This window comes from Petaurus breviceps, unplaced genomic scaffold (genome assembly GCF_028583685.1).
Source record: "Petaurus breviceps papuanus isolate PSGF00001 unplaced genomic scaffold, PetGlider_PUasm1.0 90701, whole genome shotgun sequence".
Classification (NCBI taxonomy): Eukaryota; Metazoa; Chordata; class Mammalia; order Diprotodontia; family Petauridae; genus Petaurus; species Petaurus breviceps.
The window spans coordinates 120,996-145,100 of NW_027187316.1; the positions used below are offsets into that span (position 1 = coordinate 120,996).

General features: G+C 38.0%; 1 protein-coding gene and 1 long non-coding RNA gene across 2 annotated transcripts in view; one reads left to right on the plus strand and one right to left on the minus strand.

The window, feature by feature from the left end:
• The window catches only part of LOC138144505 (cytochrome P450 2K6-like), a 28,699-nt gene extending 14,188 nt beyond the window's left edge, over positions 1–14,511 (plus strand). The window contains exon 9 of the mRNA XM_069065774.1: positions 13,450–14,511. Within this exon, the coding sequence (XP_068921875.1) occupies positions 13,450–13,637 (188 nt within the window). The 3' untranslated portion in view covers positions 13,638–14,511. The remainder of the gene's footprint in view (positions 1–13,449) is intronic.
• On the minus strand, positions 1,561–22,371 carry LOC138144506 (uncharacterized). Its single transcript, XR_011163973.1, has 2 exons — positions 21,450–22,371; positions 1,561–6,440 (listed from the first exon to the last, which is right to left on the minus strand). It is a non-coding gene; the product is annotated as an uncharacterized lncRNA (long non-coding RNA).
• Positions 22,372–24,105: the final 1,734 nt, after the last annotated feature.

Sequence of the window (24,105 nt, forward strand, 5' to 3'; positions counted from 1 at the left end):
TACCAGATACAGGATAATTTCATTCGTTGACATAAGACACATAGACTAAAATAAGCAAAGCAATATATCAGCAGAATCATGAGTTGGGTAAAACAAGGAATATTTCCACTAATTGGGTAATCATAAGATGGTCACCTGCTCATGTTGGATAAGAGAAAATGGTCCAGAGGTACAAAAGCAATTTTGGAGGACTTTCTATATAGTTGAGTCACTTCAGTCACACTGGGCTTGGTCACCATGACAAGGAAAAATAAGGGTGGAGGACCTCCAACTAGTTTCCCGTGACTACACAAGTGATTTTACCATCTGCAGCTCACAGCTCTAGGACCAAATATATAGAACTTATAATCACATCAAATTGATTGGTACTGATTGGAATAGAGTAAGTGGTCTTCAGTGAATCAACTTCCTTACTCAGTAACTCCATAATCAAGTTGAAGTTGGTGCTAGCAATATTGCAAAGTAAACAGTTTGTCATATTCTCTTGACCTTTTGCTTCTTCTATCTTTGATATTAAGGAACAACTAGATATTAAGGAACAACATGCAGGGGACACAGTGCTAAGTGGATAGATGGCCAAGTCACATTTAGCAAAGGAAATGTCAAGTAAGTCTGGGTAGGTGGAGGCCAACTCCTGCCTACACCTAGGGTTAATCCTAGGTTCTTCATGATTTAATATTTATTTTCTTTTTCTATACCTGAAAAAGACATTTTATCAGGAAAACCTTTTCTTTCCCTTGTCAGAAATTTATTTATTTCTATAACTAAATCTTATTGTTCATCATAACTTTACCTGTGTAAATCTTACCTTATCCTATTGAAATCTTCTCCCTCTTAAGAGTCATAGTTCATGTTACCAACCATTGCCTTACTCCTCTCACAAGAACGAAGTTGCTTTTCTTAATGCCTCACAGTTTTGGATTTCCATTAGACTACTTAGATATCTTTGTTTTTGAAATGGGAACTCTTTAGAAATCACCTAGGACAGGGTCTTTAAACTTTTTGTATATCATGGATGCTTTCAGCTGTCTAATGAAGTTTATGGATACCTTAGGATCATACTTAAATATATTTATCAAAATATATATTTTTAGAAGTTCACAAATCCCAGGTTAAGAACTCTTGATCTAGGTCAACCCCCTAACTTTCTAAATGAGGAAACTGAGGGACAAAAAGATCCCTGGGAAAATCAAAAGCTGCAATTCCACCAAATCATAATTAGCCTTCACTAGTCAGAAAAGAGGAAGTGAACATGGAAAAAAATCAACATTGCAAACCACATTCTAGGCTTCCTCGGTCCACAATTCTTGGCAGAATTCTCAGCCCCTCTTCCTTTCTTCTTCCTTCCCACATGGCTAGCAGCAGAAAAGACAAAGCATAGATTCACCCAGGCACATGAGTTAGGGAACACAATGCAATAGCTGAGAGGAGTCATGGCTTTGACCCTTCAGGTGTTTTAAACACTTCTGAGTGTATTTGCTATGTCATGAGAACAATGTGATGTTTGTCTCTTGTTAACCTGAAAAGTTTGGTTAAAGGAGGCAGACAGGCTTGGTGATATACAGTTATTTCATTTTATTCTCTTAAAGTTAGCTGTTACATGATAATGGAGCCAGAAGCTAAGTTCTGACTGCCTGAACAAAAGGATGAGAAAGCTTAAATACGTTTTAGAACCATACCAATTCAGGGTGGCTGTCACACAAACTTATGATCTCTGTGAATGTTTAATCATTGTATGAGAAAGGAATTCTCTTAATTGAATAGATGGTAAATACAATAAAATAAGAGAGTTGACAAAGTGTCAGTTGAAATTATGACTCAGGATATCTGTGTTTTCTTTACCATTAACATTCCATAACATAGTATATGTCCAAAAAATATTAAGATAAGAAAAAGTCCCAATACTCAAGTTAATGCCTCGAATTAAGGGTCTCATCCTTAATGGTCATAAAGTAAGCCCCATCTGACTTTGTTGACATAGGAAGAGGTATTCTCCAAGTTTTATTCAGAAAGCAAAGACAAAGCAGGGTCCATTTGGAATTTATGATCTCAGGATATCTGTTTTCCTCCTGTATGGAGTATGTCCCAAAATAAGGGGAAGTCCCACTTTCAGTCTTTTCCGTTCTCTGGAGTTGCTGACAAAGAAAAAGTCATTTTTAAAGCAAAGCAGTCTGTTCGATTAATTCAGACTTTGGATGAATTTGATATTTAATGATTATCATGCTCAAATGGAAATACTCATAGTTAAACATGCTAATTGAGGTTTTATTCTTCAGATTTATTTTTAGAATCAGTGATAGTACTTTCACAAAATAGGCTAAGTGGGATCAGAAGCCTACCCCTAAGGATATGGATTACTTTCTCTTAGACACAATTCCTTCTATCTGTTGCTACCAGGTGAATGGTCACAAATTTACAACCTCTTTGGGGTTTAGTTTAGGGTTAAAAAAGTATAATATGTATAGGCTTTCTTCAGGTATAAATAACAAAAAAAAAACAGGAATATAAATTGGTCAGTCTCTCATTTGTGTGTGGAATTTGCCACATACAATTATGAATACAATTCTTTAGTGATAAAACTGCACAATTATGATCACTTTTTTTTTTCTTCAATTGTCGTTAGAGCAAAGGTTAAAGGAAATATAAACATTTGTGGACAAAATGAGTTGCCTATTTTCTATTTAACTGTTCTAAATTGCACTGATTTAAACATTTGCTTTATCTTGGACCTAGCAGAAAAGCCATCGTCCTTCATCTTCTTTTAGTCTCAATCAATCAACAAGAATTTATTAAACCCTTACTTGGTGTCAGGAACAGAACACAAAGAAAGACCTTGTCCTCAAGAGGCTCATTTTCAGAATGAAAAATAGATAAAAGGCAATATCAGAGGAAAAGGCCTACAAAAAGAAGAGTTTGTGCTGTGTAGTAAGCGAAGAGAGGGAAACGGAGGCAAAGTTGAGGAGAGAGCATTCCAGGGACAGGGAACAGTCACTGAAAAGGGATCAGGAAATGAGATGGAATGTTGTTGTAAGAGTCAATTAGGCTTGGACATGTTGAGTTTGCGATATCAACAGGACATCCAATTAGAGAAATTTAAAAGGTTGTTGATGTGGCACTGTAGTCCAAGAAAGAGATTAGATCTTCATATATTGATCTGGGAATCACCTGCATAAATAATCCAGCCCATGGGAGGTGATGAGATCATCAAATAAAATAGTACATACAGGACAAAAAGAGAAGACTGCCGAAGACAGACACATGCCAGGCAGGGGAGATTGAGGCGGGAGAAATATTTATAGTTAATACACCTGACATGAATGAACAGTAAAAGAGACTAAGGAATGATTAAACAAATAGCAAGGGAAAGAGGAAAGAGTAGTGTTATGAAAATCCCAAGATGGGAGAGTATCCAGGAGGTTACCAATTGTATCAAATACTGCAAAGAAGTCAAGGAAGGAGGAGGACCAAGAAATGGCCACTGTGTTTGACAATTAATAAGTCATTGATAACTTTGCAGAGAGCAGTTTCAATTGGATGATGAGGTCAGAAGCCATAGCAGGGAGTATAGAAAAGAGAAGGGAAAAAAAGGAAATAGGTCACTTTCAGGCCACTCTAGCCACTTTTCTAAATTCCTCCCAAATACTGTTCTTAAGAATCAAGAGATATTTTGCCTCACACACTTCACAGAATTAATATAATACACAGAAGGATTTTTTGAAATAGGTTTGGGAGAACACAGTACATAGAATTAGAGATTTATAATTACAGCCAAGTCCATTTACATAATATTTTGTTACAAAACACTTTACATATTTTATTTCATTTGATCCCACAAAATAAATGTATAAGATAAACTAGAGTAGTTATTATCATTAATGGTTTTTAGATGAGGCAACTGGGGCTTACAGTAAATGACTTGCCACAAGGTCAAATAGCAAATAAGTGGCATAGGCAGGAGTGAAACCCAAGTCTCCTAACTATAGCCTGTGCTTTTTCTACCATTACTAAGAGCAGCAACAAGGGCAGGGCAACCAAGGCTGTGCCCCCAGGCACTGACTCTTAGATATGCTAGCAGCATTTATATTCCTTCAGTCACATAAAAACCACAAGTTTAGCTCCTGGTTGGCAAATAAGTTAAAATACGAAGATATCTGAAGGTAGACTTCCCAGGCCCCATCACTACCAATAAAGTACTGGAAGCATAGACCTTTCAGGCACTTAAATCTTTAAAAATGGATAATTTTGTCTCTCTTAAAAAAAATTTTTAGTTAATTAAAAAAATAAGTTTAGTTGTAAATAAATAAAAACGTCCTTTATGTTTCAGTAGTTAATAAATGTTCCATTTAAAAAAACAATTCCCTGGATGCACACTTTACACCTTAATGAAATGAACTACACTTGCCTATGACTCCAGAGGAGTTCCTTCCTCCATTCTCTCACAGCTGGGCAGCTTTGCTATGTTCCAGAATCTTCCCTCAATTGAAAATGTTTTAAAAGGTTGACCTGAGGCAGCAAGCTTTGCAAAGTTAACTTCAGAATGAAAAATAGTTGGTCACCAAAAATGGTAGTTAAATCTATTCTCAGTAAATAGCACCATCACAGTGCAAATAAATCAGGAATGAAGTTGCCTCAAAGAACAATCTTACCAAACTAATTTCACACCACACCTGTTGGAACTGGAAACTCTAAATTCTCAGATTTCTTACTTTCTGTTCCATCTTTCTGAATAAATAGTCCTATTTAGCTTATCGCATACTGAATTAAGATAAATATTCTTTCTAAGGCTGGGAAGGGAGCTAGGATGGGGTTGGTCAGTCTTTTTCTTTTTTTTGAGGGGGGAAAGGCAAGGCAATTGGGGGTGAGGGTTGTTCAGTCTTAATCACATGTCTTTTTAATCTGACCAGACAGAATTCTTATCTCTGATTTTCCATACAGAATTTATTTATCCATGAGATTAGTCTCCTCTGTTAACTGCCATGGATAAATTCACTGAACAATAAAATGCTTCTTCTTAGTAGCAGCCTAAACTAAGACTTGGGGTCTAAACCGAAATGATAACTAGAGGAGTCTGGGCTATGGGGTAGATACCTAAAACGTCAATGACATCAGAATCAGATAACCCCAGAGGGCAATTTTGCATTTGTTTGGTGGAAGTGAAGGGGGGATGGGAAACAAGCATTTATTAAGCAGTACTATGAGTCAAGAATTGTGCTCTGGGCTTAAAGGAATATCAGCAACCTGAAATCCTGGAAAATCCTGCCAAATGGGTATCATCAAAGGAATTTGTGGAAATAACCTGATCTGTTACAAATTCATGCATATCTAGAGGCAAGGTCTGGTCAGTGCCAAGACACACAGTTTTAATTATTTTTGGTTGATTCTTTTTGCTTTTACATCACGTTCATTTCCAAATAGTTCCTTTCCCCTCTTCTACTCAGCGAGTCTTCCCTTGTAACAAAAAGGTTTTAAAGGGTCATTTTTTTTAACAAAACTAAGACACCAGCTTTTGACAAAACACCCATCGTTGTTCCGCATTCCTGTAATGAAGGGAAAATATCTACTTTCAAAGGAAAAAAAAATTATTACCCACTTGGAAGTTTCAGAGATGGTGATGATTAGAAATATTTTCATTCTCTACTCTAGGTTGGAGAATGTGTATAGGTCAGTCTCTGACTGAAATAAATATCTAAAACACGAATAAATGGAGACTTTAGAATGAGAAGATTTCTAATTGGGATCCATAGACAATTTAGCTAACAAGTAGATATAAGGAGATGGGAAACTACAAGGCTGGGAGGTAGACAAAGATCCAAAAGGCTCTCCTTGGATGTTTCCATGAATAGTCGAGTTGAAAGGACACTATTGGCATGGGAATTTCTTCTAAAAGAGTTAGGGTGCTAGAAAACAAGAAGGGCACTGGTGGATGGGAGTTTGTTAGCTGCAGCAATTAGCTGTCATTTGATCACATAAAAGAGCCAGGAGTAGAACCTATGTCCTCTGTGTCGCTCTACTCTTCTTCAGAGCAGTAACCAGAGCAGGAGTGCATCAGTGGAGAGTGCATTATTTCACGTGGTGAAGGTGGGGCAAGACTTAGTGGAATAAGCATACACAGGGGCCACTGGATGCTAGAGGCCAATGGTGAATGTAGACACTTGTCTTCACTGGGGTGTGCGGAAATGTTCACAGGTGGCTGTGTAGATCGAGGTCAGACTTGTATTGCTGGATGTAACAGGAAGAGTAAATTATGATACAGCTGTGAAATCAGGCACAGCCCAGAACAATTTGATGAATGGTAGTAACACAGTTTGCTCCCAGTTCCCATTCTTAGAAAAGAGTGTTGGCTATAGCAATGAGTCCCACACATGAAAGAGGTCAGGATTTAGAGTCTGGAAGCAGGGGTGAAGAAGCCTTGTTTGTCTTCCTACTTCCCTTGGTGATTCCTGGATGGCAAAAAAGATATTACATCATTTCAATGGGAGAATTAAGGGAAAAGGAAACAGGTTTTTATTAATTTTAAAATAACTTTTTTAAGAAAAAAAGGTATTAGCTGAAAAAAAATCACTTTGAAATTTACAAAAGTATCTTACATAACTTTATCTAATTTGACTACCATAAATAACTCCATGATTTGCCCGGAGCCACAAGCATCTGAGGTAGGATTTGGACCAGAATATTCTTGACTCCAAGCCCAGCACACTATTCATTATACCAAGTTGCTCCTGTTATGCCTATCATGTTTGGAAGTGTATAATGAACAAATAATTTATTTTAACTGTGAAGTTCAAGAAACAAATGTACCACATTTGTCACATGGTATCTATAATAAAAGGAATCCTAAGAACTGAAGAGATAAACCAACCTTCTATCCAATGCTAGTGTCTTTACCCACACTGTATGACTCCATGCCTCTCACAAAGAGAATTTGGACACCTACTTAGTATCTGGGCTAGCTCACTCACTCCATACTGCCCAAACAATATCAGGTTCCCAAAGAAGGACCAACATCCCCAAGTTACAGTGAAATTCTCAGGAACAGCTGTACCACATAAAGCCATTTCTCTACTAACTGCCCCTCTGCTGATCCCTAGCACTCTCCAGCTGGGCAAATACTCTTCTCTTCTAGTCTTAGAAGGACAAAGGACTACAAGTTCTTTTAACCTAGAATCATCCCCAAAAAGTATTTGGAAAAGTGATGGGAGAGGGGCCCTACTATGGAGCAGGGCTAACTGTCAAAGTGGATAGGGTCAGGAAGACTTGAGTTCAAATCTGTCCTTAGACACTACTATGTGACCCTGGGCAAATCACTTAACTGCCATTTGCCTAAATTTCCTCATCTGTAAAATGAGGATAATAACTACATTCTAGAAGGATTAAATGAGATAATAGTTGCAAAGTGCGTAGCATAATAGCACATAGTAAGTGTTATATAAAAGTTATTATTATTATTCATGGAATTCATCCAACACTCTGGGCCATATAGATAAAGCCAAACAGCTTATTCACTCACCAGGATGCTATGTCATCCAATCAAATTGTAACAAAAAGAGCCCACAGGAAAAAAAAAATAGCTCATTGACTGTGCAAGGGAAACAAGTCTAACCAGTTCATTCATCAGGATTGTGTCATCCAATTAGGTCTCAGTGTCTCTCTCCCTGTACCAAGAAGCAATAGTAATCATTTTTTTTTTCTTTTTAATTGAGATGTTAGCATAAAAGGTCACAGAATTCTAGGAAATTACTAAGTGAAAAAAAAGTTTTGCATGTTACCAATTTAATTTTGTGTATTGCATTTTATGGGTTATTTCATGGTTGCTATGTTAGGAAAAGTACATGTTATCAGAATCCGTGTCTTGTTATAAAGAATCGTGTACAGAAACATGTATAACAGCTAACATACACAATCTATAGTGAAAAATTACAGGTTTGGGTGGTTGTAGGAATCTGTTTCCCACAGGTACTGTGTATCAACATAAATGCACATTATAGTCCCATAGTATTATAGTACTTTTGTACTATTTTCTTAGAATGTTATACCTGAGAAAGTTGAGGATTGACTCTGTGTATAATTTAGTGGTATATAGATATTATTTAAATAGTATATTGTGTATGTATATGTGTACATGTGACACACACATATGTGTATGTATTTCTTATATCTCAGATGCCAACCCCTTGGATAATTTTGATGTATTTTTTCCCTCATTTGCCTACTTTCCTTCTTATCTTATGTTTTAAGTATTATGTATTACAAAAACTTTTCAGTTTCAAGTTCCCTCTTCTATTGTAAACAGAGTATTGTATTCTTTTAATTACTTTTCTTTAATCTTTTTTTAAAGTGGTCCTAGTCCCACTGGCTCTCTTCCCAGTCTCCTCTGATCTCCTTTTCTCACTTTTTATCCCCCCTTCATCTCCTCCCCTTCAACTAGTTCTGTTCTTTAGTTTTTCAATTTTTTTTTTTGGTGCCCCTTTCCAAAACGGATTTTTCTCACTCTCCTCATCATTCATTTTCTCTTTCTGCTTACTCTAGACCCCCGTTCTCTGATTCATGTCTCCTATAACTGTCTGGTCTCTCTCAATTTATCTATATTCTTCATGCCATCAGTTTCCCAAGTATCCATTCTAGGCATTTTCTGCCACTGCCTTGTAGATCTTATCCCATGGATTAATCTTTTCCACTGTACATCATTTCTAGAGCAATGTCAGTTGTTCTTTTTAATTATAATAATTATAATAGCAGCAAATGTTTACATAATGCTTATTATGTGCCAGGCACCATGCTAAGAACTTTACAATTATTTTCTCATTTGATCTTCATGACAACCCTGGGAGGTAGGTGCTATTATCTCCATTTTACAAATGAGGAAACTGAGGCTAACCAAAGTTCAATGTCTTGCCCAGGATCACACAGCTAGTAAGTGTCTGAGGTCAGATTTAAACTCAGGTCTTTCTGACTCCAGTCCTGGCACTCTCTACATTGTGCCACTTAACCCTGTGCCCTGCTGGGGCCCAAATTATACAGTCTACCACTAATCTTTATTTTCTCTTGCTGACCTTCCTTCCTATATTTTACTGAAAATCTCCTTCCTGAGTCCATGCTTTCCTACTCCTTCAGGTACCAGCTGCCCCTGGATAATCAAACTCCCTCATCCAACCTACCTCCTACTCCCCAATGCAAATAGATTTTTCAAGTACCAAATCCCTAAGACCCCATTCAGTGTAAGGTCCTCATCTCCTTTCACTTCCCTTTTCTCTTCTCTCATAAGATTATTTGTCAACGGAACTCCCTCACACCTCCAAAAAGAAGCCTCCTTCCTTTCCCCTCCTTTTTAATCTCTCCCTTCTCCTCCTCCCCTCCTCTCCTCTAGGCTCTTCTCTAAGACCACAAAGGTCACCTTCCCCTCAGTGCCAGCTCTTAATTTGACCCCAGTGTTCTTTCTTGTCCCATGGACTCCTTTCTATCCCAATACTCCCCTTCCTACATTTTATGTACCCTCCTATGTTGTAATATAGTCTCATAAAAGCAGTGTTGGCAGGTTCTGTCCCAAATACCTGTTGTCTGACTATTCACTGTTACCTCTACCAGATTTCTGCTTCTCCAGATTCTTTGTGCTTAGCTTTTAGAAAGAAGTATCCTATTGGTCCCTCTGTTGCTGTTACTGTCTTTGTTGTTGTTCAGTCCTATCCGACTCTCTATGACTCCATTTGGTGTTTTATTGGCAAAGATTTTGGAATGCTCATTTTATAGACGAGGACATTGAGGCAAACAGGGTAAAGTCACTTGCCCAGTGTCACACAGTTAGTAAGTATCTGAGGCTAGATTAGAACTCAGGAAGATGTCTCGACTCCACACCCAGCACTCTACCCACTGCTCCACCTAGATGCCCATTACTGTCTTTGCCTACCACATTTATTCACTTCTGCATTTCTGTTGTTTTTAGGGTTTAAGAAGGCAAATAATCTCTTTGGTTCTTATTTTCTTTCTAAAAATATTTCAAGCTCTTCTTTATTACTGAAAATTCATCTTTCATCCTATATGGTGAAACTCAGATTTGCAGAATTGGTCATCCTGAATTCCATTACTCTTTGGCACACATTTTTCCATTTTCTCCTTTTTCTAGTGGGTGCAATATAGTCTTGCACTCTTGGAAAGTTCTTTTCTTTTTATTTTGAGGTCTTTCTCCCAATGGCTTGAAGACCTTGTTGTTTCTGAATTGGATTTTTAAATTTAACCCTTATATGTCTTGAAGTTTGAAGCCTTGAATTTTTGTTTTGTTTGTTTTCCCCTGGAGGTGATCACTGAATTTTTTTCATTGGGATTTCATTTTATATTCTTGGTACTTTCTCTTCAATTATTTCCTTCATTATGGTGTTAAGGTTTGTTGTCCTGTCATGTTCTGGGAGAACTATGATTCTTAGGGTGTCTTGGCACATCTTGTATTTGAATTCAAGATGTTTTCCTTGCATAGTGAACATATTTTCTTTTAATGTTATTGTCATTTGCTTCTCTTCTTCTAGGCTGTCTCTAGGTTTCTATTTTTCTAGCCTTCTGTATATCTGCATTCCTGATATATTATTCTCTCTTTTCTGTCTTTGGTGAGACTTGTCTTTGCAGATTTAAGTTTTTCTATTCTGTTTATTATTTTTTACTGTGCAGGACATAATTCTGCTCTCCCAATTCTAATTTCTCTTTTAAATCATTCAGGAAAAATGTGTTGTAGTTTCATATTCTCCTCAAATTCCACAGGATCCTCTGTCTCACCAAGCGTTGGGGAGCTTTCCATCATTTTGTAGGCATAGATGCCTGAAGTTGTTTACTAGATCTACCATATGTCTTCCTATTACTGTTTTTCCTGTTGGTTTATCTGTTTATGTTCAAAGTCTTTGCTTTTTTTTCTTTCTGAAATTTTTGGTACTTTCCAATATTTTTCCCCTTTTATTTTCCTTATTGCTCCTTTCCTGACTTCCCCCTCTCTGTGGTTTTGGGGCTAGATCTCAAAGTACCTCAGTCTCCTCCTATGATGAATATTTCATGATTCACCAACCTAGATTTCTGCTCCCAAGGGACTTTCAGGTTTTCAGAACTGGCACCAGCTGGATGCTGTGATCTTCGCTTAGGCTTCTATAGTATTACACAGCTTCCTACACACATACAATGTACTATCCTAGTGATGTGTCCCACTACATCTCTCCCTTAGTTTTCTGGATGGATTGGATGAAAGTAGAGCCTGCTCTCCCTAGCACTTGTGTTTCTTGGGTTGCAGTCTCATTTGGCTTTTGCTCCCGAACAGCCTAGTCAAGCTGATTATTGAGGTCAGAGAAAACTTCCACAGCTTGGAGTCAGGATCTAGAGCACTGGAAAGAGGGAAGGAGTAACCAAGGTACTTTTTGATGTAAACCTGCATTGTACTCTTGAGTGTGCTAACACAGCCTCACAGCCAATAGCACAGGAGGTGTGGAAGGGGTGATGAATGAGCTCAGGGTCATCCAGAATCAATTCCTGAGTTTGGGGGAATTTTTTAACCTTTTTTATGAGGGTCCTAAATCATGGATTTGGGGATTCTGGGTGTCCTAAATCATGGAAACAGAAAAGGCTATTTTGTCTTTGGTGCATAATTTCTGTTTTGAAGAGGTTTGAGAAGTCTTGGAGATCAGAAAAAATGTCTAGTCCCCCATCTCGTCACTTATATGACCCAATAATCTCACTATTCATTTTCAGTTATTTAAATCATAACTTCTTGGTACTCAGTAACTAATCTTTCATTTAGGAAGTAAAAACTCACTAAATATCTCATATGTGAAACCAAGTCACCATTTAATCATCCCTTAATTTTCAAATAATAATGATTTTTTTAAAAATTTTACCCCCTCAGTCTTGAAACACAGGCAAATAATCTTAAGGACTATAGTACCCCCAAGTTCCAGACATTAATCAGTTCTATAACTGGTCCTACATCAGTTTGTGTCCTTGAAAACTGGGTCCCATTTTATCAGGTTTTTTTAATAAGTTTTTTTTTTCCTCTGCCCTTTTAAAGCATCAAACTGATCACATACAAATGAAGTATCACCCGATATCATTTAAAGGGTGATTTAAACCTCAATATTCTGACCACAGATCATTTTCTACCCCTAGACTGCTCAAATCCCAACAAACTGTATATGTATATGCTGATTTTAGCAGTTTTTATGAAAATAAAGTTGTTTTTCCAGACTTTCCAAGTACCAAACTGTCCTAACTCATCATGTCCCAAACTAAACTCATTATATCACTTAGCTCTTCAATGTCCGAGGACCCTAAAAGTTTTTAAGTAATACAGAAGTAGCTCTACATGGGGGACAGAGCTTTCACTTTGGAAGTTCTCCCAAATTAGTGAAATCACATCCCCTCCCCCCACCAAAGGAAAAAAAAAAGTTCTAGCCTATAAAGTAGGGATAGAGACAAAAAATTGAAGTAATTCCAAGACCATCAGCTAGATGGCACAGGTAAGGATGCCAGGCCTGGAGTCAGGAAGACTCATCTTCATGAGTTCAAATCTAACCTCAGATACTTCCTAACTGTGTGCCTCTAGGCAAGTCATTCAACACTGCCTGTTTCCTCACATATGAAATGAGCTGAAGAAAGAAATGACAAACCATTATAGTATCTCTTCCAAGAAAACCCCAAATGGGCTCATGAAGAGTTGGATAGGATTGAAACTACTAAACAACAGCAGCAGCAACAACAAATCCCTACTCTCAAGGAGTATGCATAGTAAGGGAAGAAAGGGGAGAGGTAGAGGTTGGTGAGGATTCAGCCTGGGCAAAAGTAAAAAAAAAAGACAAAGCATATTAAAAAAAAAAGCAGTAAAAGTAATTTCAAAAGGGAAAGAGTGTTACTAAGAAGGAGAATCAAAACAGGCCTCATGTAGGAAATGGCGTCTAAGCTATACTTTTTCACACAGAAATAAGCAGATATTTACATAAAATACTATATGATAGGAATAAAAACCTAAAAGCATGACATATGGCATCACAGTTACTACAAACAGTAAAATAGCTCCCATGGGAAAATTTACATGTACTCACCTATGTAACCATGGGCTATTTCTGGGCACTAAGCCTCCTTTGTTTTGTTTCTATATAATTTCTGGTCTGACCTAAGTGTGGCACAGGGATCTACCACCGTCCTTCTGCTGTCAAGGATCAGATCTTGTGAGTAAGTCCCCCACTATAAAACCTATTTACTTTTATACTGACAGTGACTGCCCCTCTTTCTTAGGCATCACAGTATCCTCACAGAGGTAGGACCATCCCTCTGGAGAATTTACATATGGGAAAATGAGGCTCAGGATAAATAAAGGTCCCCCTTAAGGTCATGTTATACAGGAAACCTTATATGTTATTTTATTCTGTTTTCACTTTTAAAATACACGCTATTCTTGCTATAAGCCTATCCCCACATTTGTCCTTGCAGGTCAGAGAATGTGTGCAGGGATGTCCCTAGCCAAAACGGAACTGTTCCTGTTTTTTACCAGCCTCCTTCAGAAATTCTTCTTCCATCCACCTCCTGGAGTTTCTAACACAGATCTGGATCTCACCCCAGACATTGGATTCACATCAAAGCCAATGCCCCACAAGATCTGTGCTCTGCCATATGCCTAGAAGCATTTCTTGAGCTCCTTCACCTTGTCTATGTTTCTTTTTTTTCCTTCTCTAGCACTGATTTCCCTTTTTCTTTGCAAGCTTTGCCACCCACCTGAGGTAGGTCAGATGACTGCCCCAACCTCTTAATCTCATTTGCCTAAGGTTTCATTCTGGTCTAAACAAAGAAATCCTTTTGGACTACCAGCAGAAATTTTGCAACTAGTCACCCCATTCTAGTTGTAGTTCAGCATTTTTCTGATTCCCTTGTCTTCAGGGTTGAAGAAAAAAAGTCAAAGCAGTAAGTGCTGATGCCCAGGGCATTCGATACACCTGGTCAAGAAGTCACTTATTGCTTCATATTTTATTTGCTTCAAAGACAGAAATTTCAAGCTACTCCCAAACATCAGGAGAGCTTCCTGAAATCAGCCCCTTAAGTGGTTAGCACAAAGATAACCCCACTACAGTCTGCCCTTGGTAGACTGCCCAGGTACACTGCTGAAGAAAATTCACTTTCAAATGTGGGTTCCACCATTAGGCGCAGCTCACTGGCCTTAGTCCTATAAGCAAAGCATCGAAGGATAAAGACTATCAAAAACAGTCTTTGTGCTGAAGGTATTATCTTGATATGCAAAACTTACTAACTGCATAAACACCAGCAATTATTATTACTACATACAAGAGGTGCATTGTAATCATTTATGATGTCACAAATTTCTATCTCCTTCCAACTAAGAACTTGTTCTCTCTTCTCATAAATTACTCCAAATCCAAAATAATCCAGGAAAACTTTCTAAATAATATCAAATAAGCAAAAATAAAATTATCTTTCTTGACTTCCCAATTCATTTAATTAAAACTGCAAAAAGGAAAGAAAGGGAAGGAGAGCAAAGAGGCAGAGAGACAAAAAGGGAAAGGGAGAGAGAGGGAATGAAAGAAAGGGAGAGAGGGAAGGAAGGAGGAGGGAGAGAAAATGGAAAAGGAGAGAAAAAAAAAGAGAATATGCACCTCTCTTTTCAAAGGTTAACTCTTTAGGGAGCAACAAACAGATCCTCGGCATTGGCTATATAGGTCATGTAATCAGAACTCATTGATGGGATGCTTGGGATCTATGGCTGTAAACTCAATTTGTAATATCAACTTGTAACATCAGTTGTAAAATGTAAAATCATATTTCCCCCTCCCCAGCCTCAGAGCATTAACTCTTCCCCTTCCCCCTGCTAGCACTCTGTCCTGAAACAACTCATGAATTGTTTATCTCTCCTTGGAACAATAACAAGCTACACCTATGAATCCTTCAAACCATCCACACACATTTTAGCTTAGGCAAATGTTATCTCCCCTTAGTCAGCTGCACCATGAATCCTTCAAAGCACTATCTGTAGGTTAACTTCTTAGCCAGTTATATACATACTGAGTCTCTGTTAGCCTTGGTTCCAAACATCTATCTTGTCAAACATGACACTGATGGGTGGCAGACTAGGCACTTCTCAGTCAGCCCTTGACCTCTAGCTGACTTAGTGACATTTCAGGCCTAAAACCACACCTCCAGGTAGCCCCCCCTTAGGCTATTTCCCAGCTCATTATGGACAATAAGCCTGCCAGTTGACATTAAATGTGCATGTTCCTTTAAGCACTGACCACTCCTTAACTCCTCCCTAATCCCACCCTTACTCAACTAGTTAGCATAATTGACACTTAATTTACTACCTAAACTCCTTAAAAACTATGCCTATGTCTTCTTTAAGTTTGCAGGTCCCCTAAGGACCTTGCCAGCTGTAAAGCATAACAGTAAACTTTTACAATTCTGACTCCAAGTCTGCTTGGGCCTACTGAATTCTTTCCAGACAGAATCTCAGGCATTCTGGTCGGTGATAAGGATCAGAGTTTCTGTATAACCTATTGCCAACCCCCCATCATCATCATCATTGTATCAGTTGCTCAACTACTTTTTTTTTGACACTTTAAAAATCCATTTCTTTCTCTTTTTTCCCCATATATACAAAATTTAATGTGTCTCTACACATCACAATTATTATAGGGTTATTAAATAATTTAAAGTTTGATCAGGTACCATTTGACCCCTAAGACTGTGGAATTAGGATGATGAAACAGAAGCTATGTCTCTCCAAAAATGCTTCTGCCCCTCCACCTCCCAATTACTGATTGCTTATCAGGCAGATGTTTTGACTCACTCTTTTTTTTTTTCTTAAAGGGACATAACCTGGTGATCATAATTAAAATGACTGCAGGCATAAAACACTTTACGTGTATCCTCTCATTTGCTTCTCACACCAGCCTGGGAAGTAGGTGTTTAAGGACTATTATCTGTTGATAGATAAAAAACTGAGATTCAACAAGTTACAATAACTTGCTGGTGGCCCCAGAGCTAAATATGTCAGAGGAAGAATCTGACAAAGCCCCAAACTGGAGTTTCCAGTTTTCAGTCTTTGTTTTTGTACAAATGACCAATAATGAATTCTCTTGAATATAGCAAAAATGGCAAAAAATACAGTTTAGAAAATGGAATCAAACCTAGTTTTCAAATTTTAGTCTTGAGAATTGGAGGTTAATTTCCACTGTCTGTTTTGCAAGTATCTGAATGTAAGATTTCATCAGAGATCATTTTGGCTACATTTTAAATCCTTCTGATCCAAACTTAGATTTCCTTAAATTCTTCCTCTTTCCAAAGTCATCTAAATAATCTACTATTTCTTTTTCCCTCTACAAAAACTAATTTGCCTGAGTAGATCTTTGTTCCTTTGTACATTGCTCACTGAAGTGTAATTACAAAGATACCAAGCTGTTCAAAGGTTACAACCATTTGTTTTCTTATCTAAAAATTCAAATGACTACCCCACCTATTTTCTTTTCCCCAAACTGCCCACGTGGGGCTCAAGCACAATGTGACTCAGCCTTTGGAAGACTGTGTGGAAATGTTCTTTCTTCAATAAACTTTCGACTTTTTCCCTGACAGGAGTTTCTTAGTCTATGCCATTCCATGCTTTTATCAGTCAACAAGTACACCTCCAGGGTACCAGACACAAGCGCTAAGGTCTGGGGCATTTTGCTTTCATTTCTTCATCTATAAGCTCTGGAGCACTATGCTTTAGCCAATCATAAACTAACAACATTTCTGAGATATGTTCACCTTTAAACTGACATAATCCTTACAATAGTAACTTTATCTTAGAATTCCTAAGACTATTTTGCTTTAGGAGGTAGTCAATCTTTTTATGGACCTCTTCACTAAGTGGTAATTTAAATATTCACCAATCTCCCCAGTTCTTTGCTTAGCTCTTAAGAGAGGAAGCAAGCTTAGGTGGTAGGGAAACCTGGGCTTAAATCCAATGCCTCAGTTTCCTGAATTGCAAAAGAGATAAGAGCACCTTCCTTACAGGGTTGTGAGGATCAAAAGAAACCAGAAATCTAAAGTGCTTTGCCAACCATAAGGCAGTAAATAAATGTCAGCTCTTATTAATAAGAAATTACATGGACATTAGATTTAGAGCTGGAAAGGATCTTACAAGTTATCTAGTTTGACTCACTTTATTTTACTCCAAAGGAAACTGAGGCCCAGAGAGGTAAAGTAATATGTCTAAGAGGACAGAATCAATGGTAGAGCTGAGAGACAAAACCAAGTCCACTTTATTTCCACTTTATCACAATGCCTCTTCTAATCGCTTCCTTCTCCTAATTCTATTAAAATTTTTACACTTACTTTATAGTCTCATTGGTATTTTTAAAAATATACATCCTTATTATATCTTTTGATTGGTTGGTTGATGGTTGTCCTTGTTCTCAAAGAGGACTATACCTCATTATATCATAGAGAACCTATAAAACCCAAAGTCAGTAAGTCAATAAACAAAAGATAAGGAAAAGAAAGAGACTTAAAAAAAAAAAAAACAGGGACATTCCAGTCACATTCCAAATCTCTAGTGTTCAGATAAACATTGGCCCACAAAAAGGTCTAAAGGTGTCACAACTGTGGTCCAAGGGGCCAGTACCAGGTTATAATGTAAATGTGAAATGTTCAACAAAATAAATAAAAATATATGACATAGATAATGTTAATTTGTAGTTTGCTAAGGCAAAATGCTGCCTACTTCCATACCATAACAGACCCAACTATGATTCACCATTTATTTAACTACAGACCTCAAGAAAAACAAATTGGTTTCTGAAGCTTGGCAGGTATTTAGCTCAAGGTTCACATGGAATTCAATTCAACAAACATTGATTAAGGCGCCTACCAGGTGCAAGGCACAGAGTAGATAAAGACATAAAAGTGTCAACCCTTAGGGTATTTATGTTCTGCCACGTAGATTCCATTAAGGAATTTAAACGAAGTAAAAGTAGAGAATAATCGTAACTTTAACAAAATGCTTTACATACAGTCCTATAAATTAGGCATTAATCATCCTCATTTTGATAGGTGAAGCTTACAAAAAGTCCAGTTTATTGCTCCAGGTCACAAAGTCCATGGGTATCACAAAGTAGTCACCAAATCCAGGACTTCCTGGACTCTAAATCCACCTCCATGATCAATAAACAATCTGCCTCTTGGGATAAAACAATTTATACAATCTATCCAATCTTCTACAGCCCTGAATTACTGGTAGGGGAGGAAGGAGAAAAGAAGGGGTACTCTTAAATTTCCCCACTGGCTATAGGCTAAACCCTTCCCAAACAAAAAGATTTTCTCAGAATAAGACTAGTTTTGAGAATGCAACAAGTACAACCAAATTATGTAGCTCTCTTGTAACTCATTTGTATAACAGAGGAAGAACTTTCAAAGTGCACATGTGAGGGAAATATTTAGGCCTAGTCCGACCTAGTTAAGAGGCCCTAGGTAAATTAGGCAGATAGATACTAAATACTTGCTGATTAAAAGGAGGCAGAATGAAATAAACAATTTTCTTTTTTTTCTCACTTGCTAAAACCTGAACAATAGAATTTTTTTTTTTAGAATTTCTTTAGAAAGAACAATCCAGAGAGAACCAGTATAAGGCTTCCATAGACAAGATAACCAGGGTACATTTTAGATTTAGAACTGGAAAAACTTGAGAATTGAAATTTAGAAGACCTTACTTAAGGAACCTCTTTACCTATAGTTTAGAACAGCAGTTTTCAAACATCTTGGTCTTAGAAGCCCTTTAAAATAAATTATCAAAATTTATTGAGGAACCTCCCCTCAAAGAACTTTGGTTTATGTGGGTTAGATATATCAATATTGACCATATTCAAAATTAAAACATCATATTTTTATTAAAATAGTTTTGTCCTCATGTATTCCCTGAAAGAGTTTTGGAAATCCTTTGGGAGAATCATTAGTTCAGAATCACCTAAATGCAAAACCTTTTTTGGTTAAGGAACAACAACAAAGCCTCAAAAAAGGCCTTTGGTTTCTGGCGGATTTGAAGGGTTTAGACTTCTCTGACAAATGAATGAATGAAAAAACATTGATTAAGCACTTACTATGTGCTAGGAAGTGGGTTATGTGCTTGGGATACCAAGGAAGCAAGACAATCAATCCCTGTTCTCCAAGACTTTAAATTCTAATTTTCACACAGAAAAGGGAGCTATGAGTGAAAAGGGAGACAAGGATAGGTCTGGTGGTAGGAATAACTGGGAAGTACATAAGGGGTAAAGTGGTAGGAGGAGGGAAAGACCAGAGTCCACAGTTAGCCAGAGGAAAGGGCAGACTCCTGTTCAAGGGACTGCTAGCTAATTAGATTATTTTAGGATACCTCTACTAGATTTTCTTTATCTGGAAAAATGTTGGCACTTTTCTAATTCACTGTATTAGCTTGAAATGAAAACCTAACAACCAATTGAAAAGGAAACACATGGAAAACACAGACCAGGCAAATTAATGGGAAAAATTGTATTTCTCAGTGTTTAATATTTCCTTGGTTAAAAACCCAGCCTACTGACTCATAAATGAATAACTCAAATATATAAAGAGAGTTCAGCTTTGGAATTTTGCCTCTTAATGAAACCTAAATCATGGAAATATGTTATACTTCCAGCAATCATTGAGCATGATTATTAAGCTTAGCTAGAGGCCACACACATCTGTCCTACTGAACCACAAAGTAAACTGGAATAACTAGTTTTCAAAACAGTGAAGCACAACTTCCAAATTCTTCTCTCAAGTGACTAGAAGGGGGTGCCAAAAGGAAATGATAGAATTGCATGAGTGCCTGAACACTCATGGTGTGGTGACAGGAGGATTGCTTGCCACAGTCTGTGTATAGGAAGCTCCGTCTAGTTCCAGACACTGTGCTGTGGACAATGTCTCTTTTGGAGTTAAGGAATTTTCACCCCTATAAAAAGATGTGTTAGATTACCTAATGTTTGTTTATTTTAGACTAACATAGCACAGCATCTAAGAATAACAGATTTCAAGCTAGAGAAGGAACCTTATAGAATATAGATCATATATCCAATTCTCTTATTTTACAGGAGGAGGAAACAGGTCTAGAGAAATGAAGGGATTTGCCCAATATCACACTAGGGAACGTACTAAATGGCAGAGTTATGATTTCAAACCAGGTACTCTGCTTTCAAATTAGGCATTGTCCACTAAACCTTGATGCTATCACATTAGACTAACCCATCCCATTATCCTCAAACTGTGTTTGGGTTTAGGCTTTAGCTACAGACACATAGTCTATTATATGTTTCATAAATAGTCACTTAACTAGCTGTGTAGCTTTACGTCATTTAATCTCTCTGGGCCTCTCTTACCTCACCTTTAACATGGGATTGTAATCATACTTTTACCAGACTGTAGAGGCCTGGATTAGAAGATTTTTAAGGCTCCTTCCAGTACAACAGTCAATACTTCTACATATTCAGGGATACAAAAAGGGTATAAACTATTTAGAATAAAACATTGTTCATAGTTATTTAGGATTATCTGAACCTCTTATTTCACAAATGAAGAGACTGAGGCCTAAAGAAATTAAGTTCCTCAAAGGTCTGGACAGTGTCTGATTTGGAGTCAGGAAGATCAGTGTACTAGCAATGTGTGTATTGGTAAGCACAATCTCTCTGTGTCTCAGCTCCCTCATCTGTAAAACAGAAATAATACCTATCTCAAAGGGATATGTAAAATACTTTGCAAACTTTGAAGTATATAAACCAGTTATTTTTTAAAACTAGGGTTCTATTTGGTTTATTTAATTTTTTAACTCACAAAATTTTATGTCTGGCATATCTAGTTCAGTCTAGTTGGGTTATAAATGAGAAAATTTTAACACCAGGAGAGTTAATGGCTAGGAGGATAAGAACATCTATATTCCTTGCCTCTTCCAGAACCTAACACAATATTCTACAGAGTAAGACACTTAAAAAAATGCTGGCTAAATTGAGATCAATTTTAGCTACAGAACATTTTGTTATTCTTAAGTATACAGAAAACCAGATCTAATTATATTCATGATAATAAATAGTCAATAAATAGGACATTGAATGACCCACTATAATAAACACAATATACAAAACCAAAAACTATTCAAATGAAATTCAATCACTTCAACATCAAGCAAAAGGGGAAAAAATGCACCATCAGTTCAGTTTTGCCTATTAACTGTATTTAAAAAACAGCAGGAAAAGCATGTCACTCGTGTATTTTATTAAATTGCACATTCCAATATATTTCCTTTATAAGTGTAATTGTACTGTGTTTTAAAAATCAACATACTAATCCTTTGGATGGAAGAGAGTGAACTAGAAGGCCCACCTTTAACCTCCTCCAGTGTTGACTAGACTAAATGGGATCTCTCAGCTGTTAACGCCCTATCCACCCACCCCCAAAATTACCTTATTTTTATTTTGTGTGTGTATGGATCGTCTCCTCTTGATAGAAGGTAAGTTTCTTTGAGGGAATTTGGTTTAATTTTTGTTTTTTAATCTCCAGGACCTATGTGTGCCTGCCACATTCCTTATTAAAAAAAAATTCCTTATTAAAAAAAAATGTTGCTAACAATTCTTTGGGGAAGTTCTCATGAAAAGGATTGTCTACCATGATTCTCTCGTTTGTTTTATCCTTTCTTCATAACACTCTGAAGTAACAAAGGAACAGAAAACTTGTGTATCAGGAAATTGGAGAGTGAGAGGACACTTGTCCTTCTTCCACTCAAATTCTTTGGCACTTTCTCAACCAAGTTCTTCATTTTTGCACGGAGCTGTATCTGCTATGTGCAGTCGAAACCCTCTCCAACTTCTTCCTTAACTTCTCGGAAAGACAAAGGTGCCCAGGAGCTCAGTGGGAAACGTTTAGTTAGAAAGAGTAACACTTCCTTTTCTTTTTTTCAGAACTTCTACTTACCGCTAAGCACGGAAAGGAAGCTATTTCCTCCAACTCCTCCGTAGTATTTAACTGCCCAAGGCTGTCACAGTGTCCAGGATCACAGTCACAAAAGAGAGGGCACATTTAGATTACAGTACTACCAAGATTTCTATAACCTCTTCCGCCACCCTGCTGTGTTGTCTCGGAATTGTAAAATGGCCCTTTTGGTCGGAGAAGTTTTTGGTTTCCGAAATACAAAAGCGGCTTTTTTTTCTTGGAGATTTTCATCATCACCACTCAGCCTTCCCTGGTCCCCCTGGTTTCTTTTTTCCCCTGGTTTCTTTTTCCCCCAGGAATAGCGACTTTAGGAGTCTCATCTGGCGCTCCTTTCAGAGTTAAGGGACAACGTGGCGCATTGGAGAGTTAATACCCCCCGCCCTGGCCTATTTTCAGGTCGTTTCTATCCCCTGTAGGTCCAGAAACTAGTAGAAGTCATGGAGCGCTCCTCTGTTTTCAGGGTCATCTGTCCTTTCCGCCACGCGGTCTGCTGAATCTCCTGCTTCACTTGGTAATCCAAGACCCGCACGAGCACAGATCTGGGGGGCTTGGGCGGCCAGTTCCTGGCTTCTGGGCCTGATGGGCCTTCTAGACTGCTCTCTGGGGTCGGCTCTCTCTCATAGCGGGGAACAGGGCAGGGCAGCCCCTGTTCAGTTTCTCCCCCATTCTTCAGGTCTCCACCGCTCACATCCCCTCTTGTCCCGTAGTTCCTGTGAATCCCGAGCCACCGCTCTGGGTCGAGAAGAAAGAGCACCTTCTCTCTGACCTTGGCATGGTGGTCCATACTTTCTCCTCTTCTTTATTCGGTCGCTGCTGGGGCTGCATCTCTCCCTCCTTGGGTTCGAACTTCTGGCGGAGTTTCTGTTGGCTCCGGCTGCTGCTGGATGACTCCAAAGGATGAAGTGAGTAGGTTAGAGGAGGCAAAGGAAGCCTCAAGACGCAACTCGTTCTGAAATTCAAGTGGGTTCCGCAATGCTGGCCCGCACTTCATCATCACAAGTCAGTCGGTAAGGTGAATCAGCCTGGCTGCCAGCTCAGAACTGACTTTTAGTCCTCCTGTGGGGGAGGAGTATTTTAATTCATTCAATTAATACTTTTGCCGCTTAACGGGGCTAATAGAGGTGAACATACTAGAGGTCTCTATCCAGGCAGGGCAGCCTTGGGCAAAATGTGGAAGTTGGCAGAATTTACCTTTGCCTCTCCCCGACTCCTCCCTGCCCCGCCCCCTGTAACATGTCTATCATTCATCATCTTCCCCTCTCCCAACTCTTTTCAAGAAAAAAAATTCTCTATTAAAACTTTAGGTTTTGCATATATTTGTATATACATACATATGCACATGTGTATATATGCATATAAATATGTATGTATATGCATATATATTTTTAAATTTAACAGACCGTGTGGTGCAGCATCCACCGTAGCTAATTCTCATTCCCAGGTGTTGTGTTTCAATGTTTTTTTTTTCTTTCTTCATCCATTTTCCTTTATCTTCTCTGCCCTCTGCCTCTCTGACCCATCTTTCATTGCTTCCGCCCTTTCCCACTCACCCCTCTATTCTCCCATCTCTTCCCTCCCCTTTCTCCCCTTCCTCTCATTTCTCATTTCCCTCCCGACCATACCAAAAGGGTCCACCCCCTTCCTTAGTCTATCATTTCAATTTGTTCTCCAAAGCACAGGAGTGAACTTTTGCCTCTCTCCAGATGAACACAATGCTTGGATAATATTGGCCCTAAAAAAGGAAGGAATGACTTAGAACCTTTGGACCAATAAGAAACATCAGGGCCTGAATTTCCCCAAGTCAAAACAGTTCTTTACTGGCTAACTTTACAAATGAAAGAGCAAAGTAAACTCCAAAAACCCACAAGCTTTTTTGTTGCCTCTTCTACTTCACTCATCTAAATGTCCTTTCACCTCTACCTCTTGAATCACCAACCCAGAATGTTAAAACCTTTGAGAAAATAAGATTTTCTATTATTGTGTTTCTATTTGTCCTCCCTCTTGGGGATTTCTAAGACAACAGCACAGTCCATCTTTGTTTTCTTTAGAATCCCATACTCATTTTCCTTAGCCAGTGTTTATTATTATAAAATCCATTCTGAATGTTCTATTTGGGGGTGACATGTATGG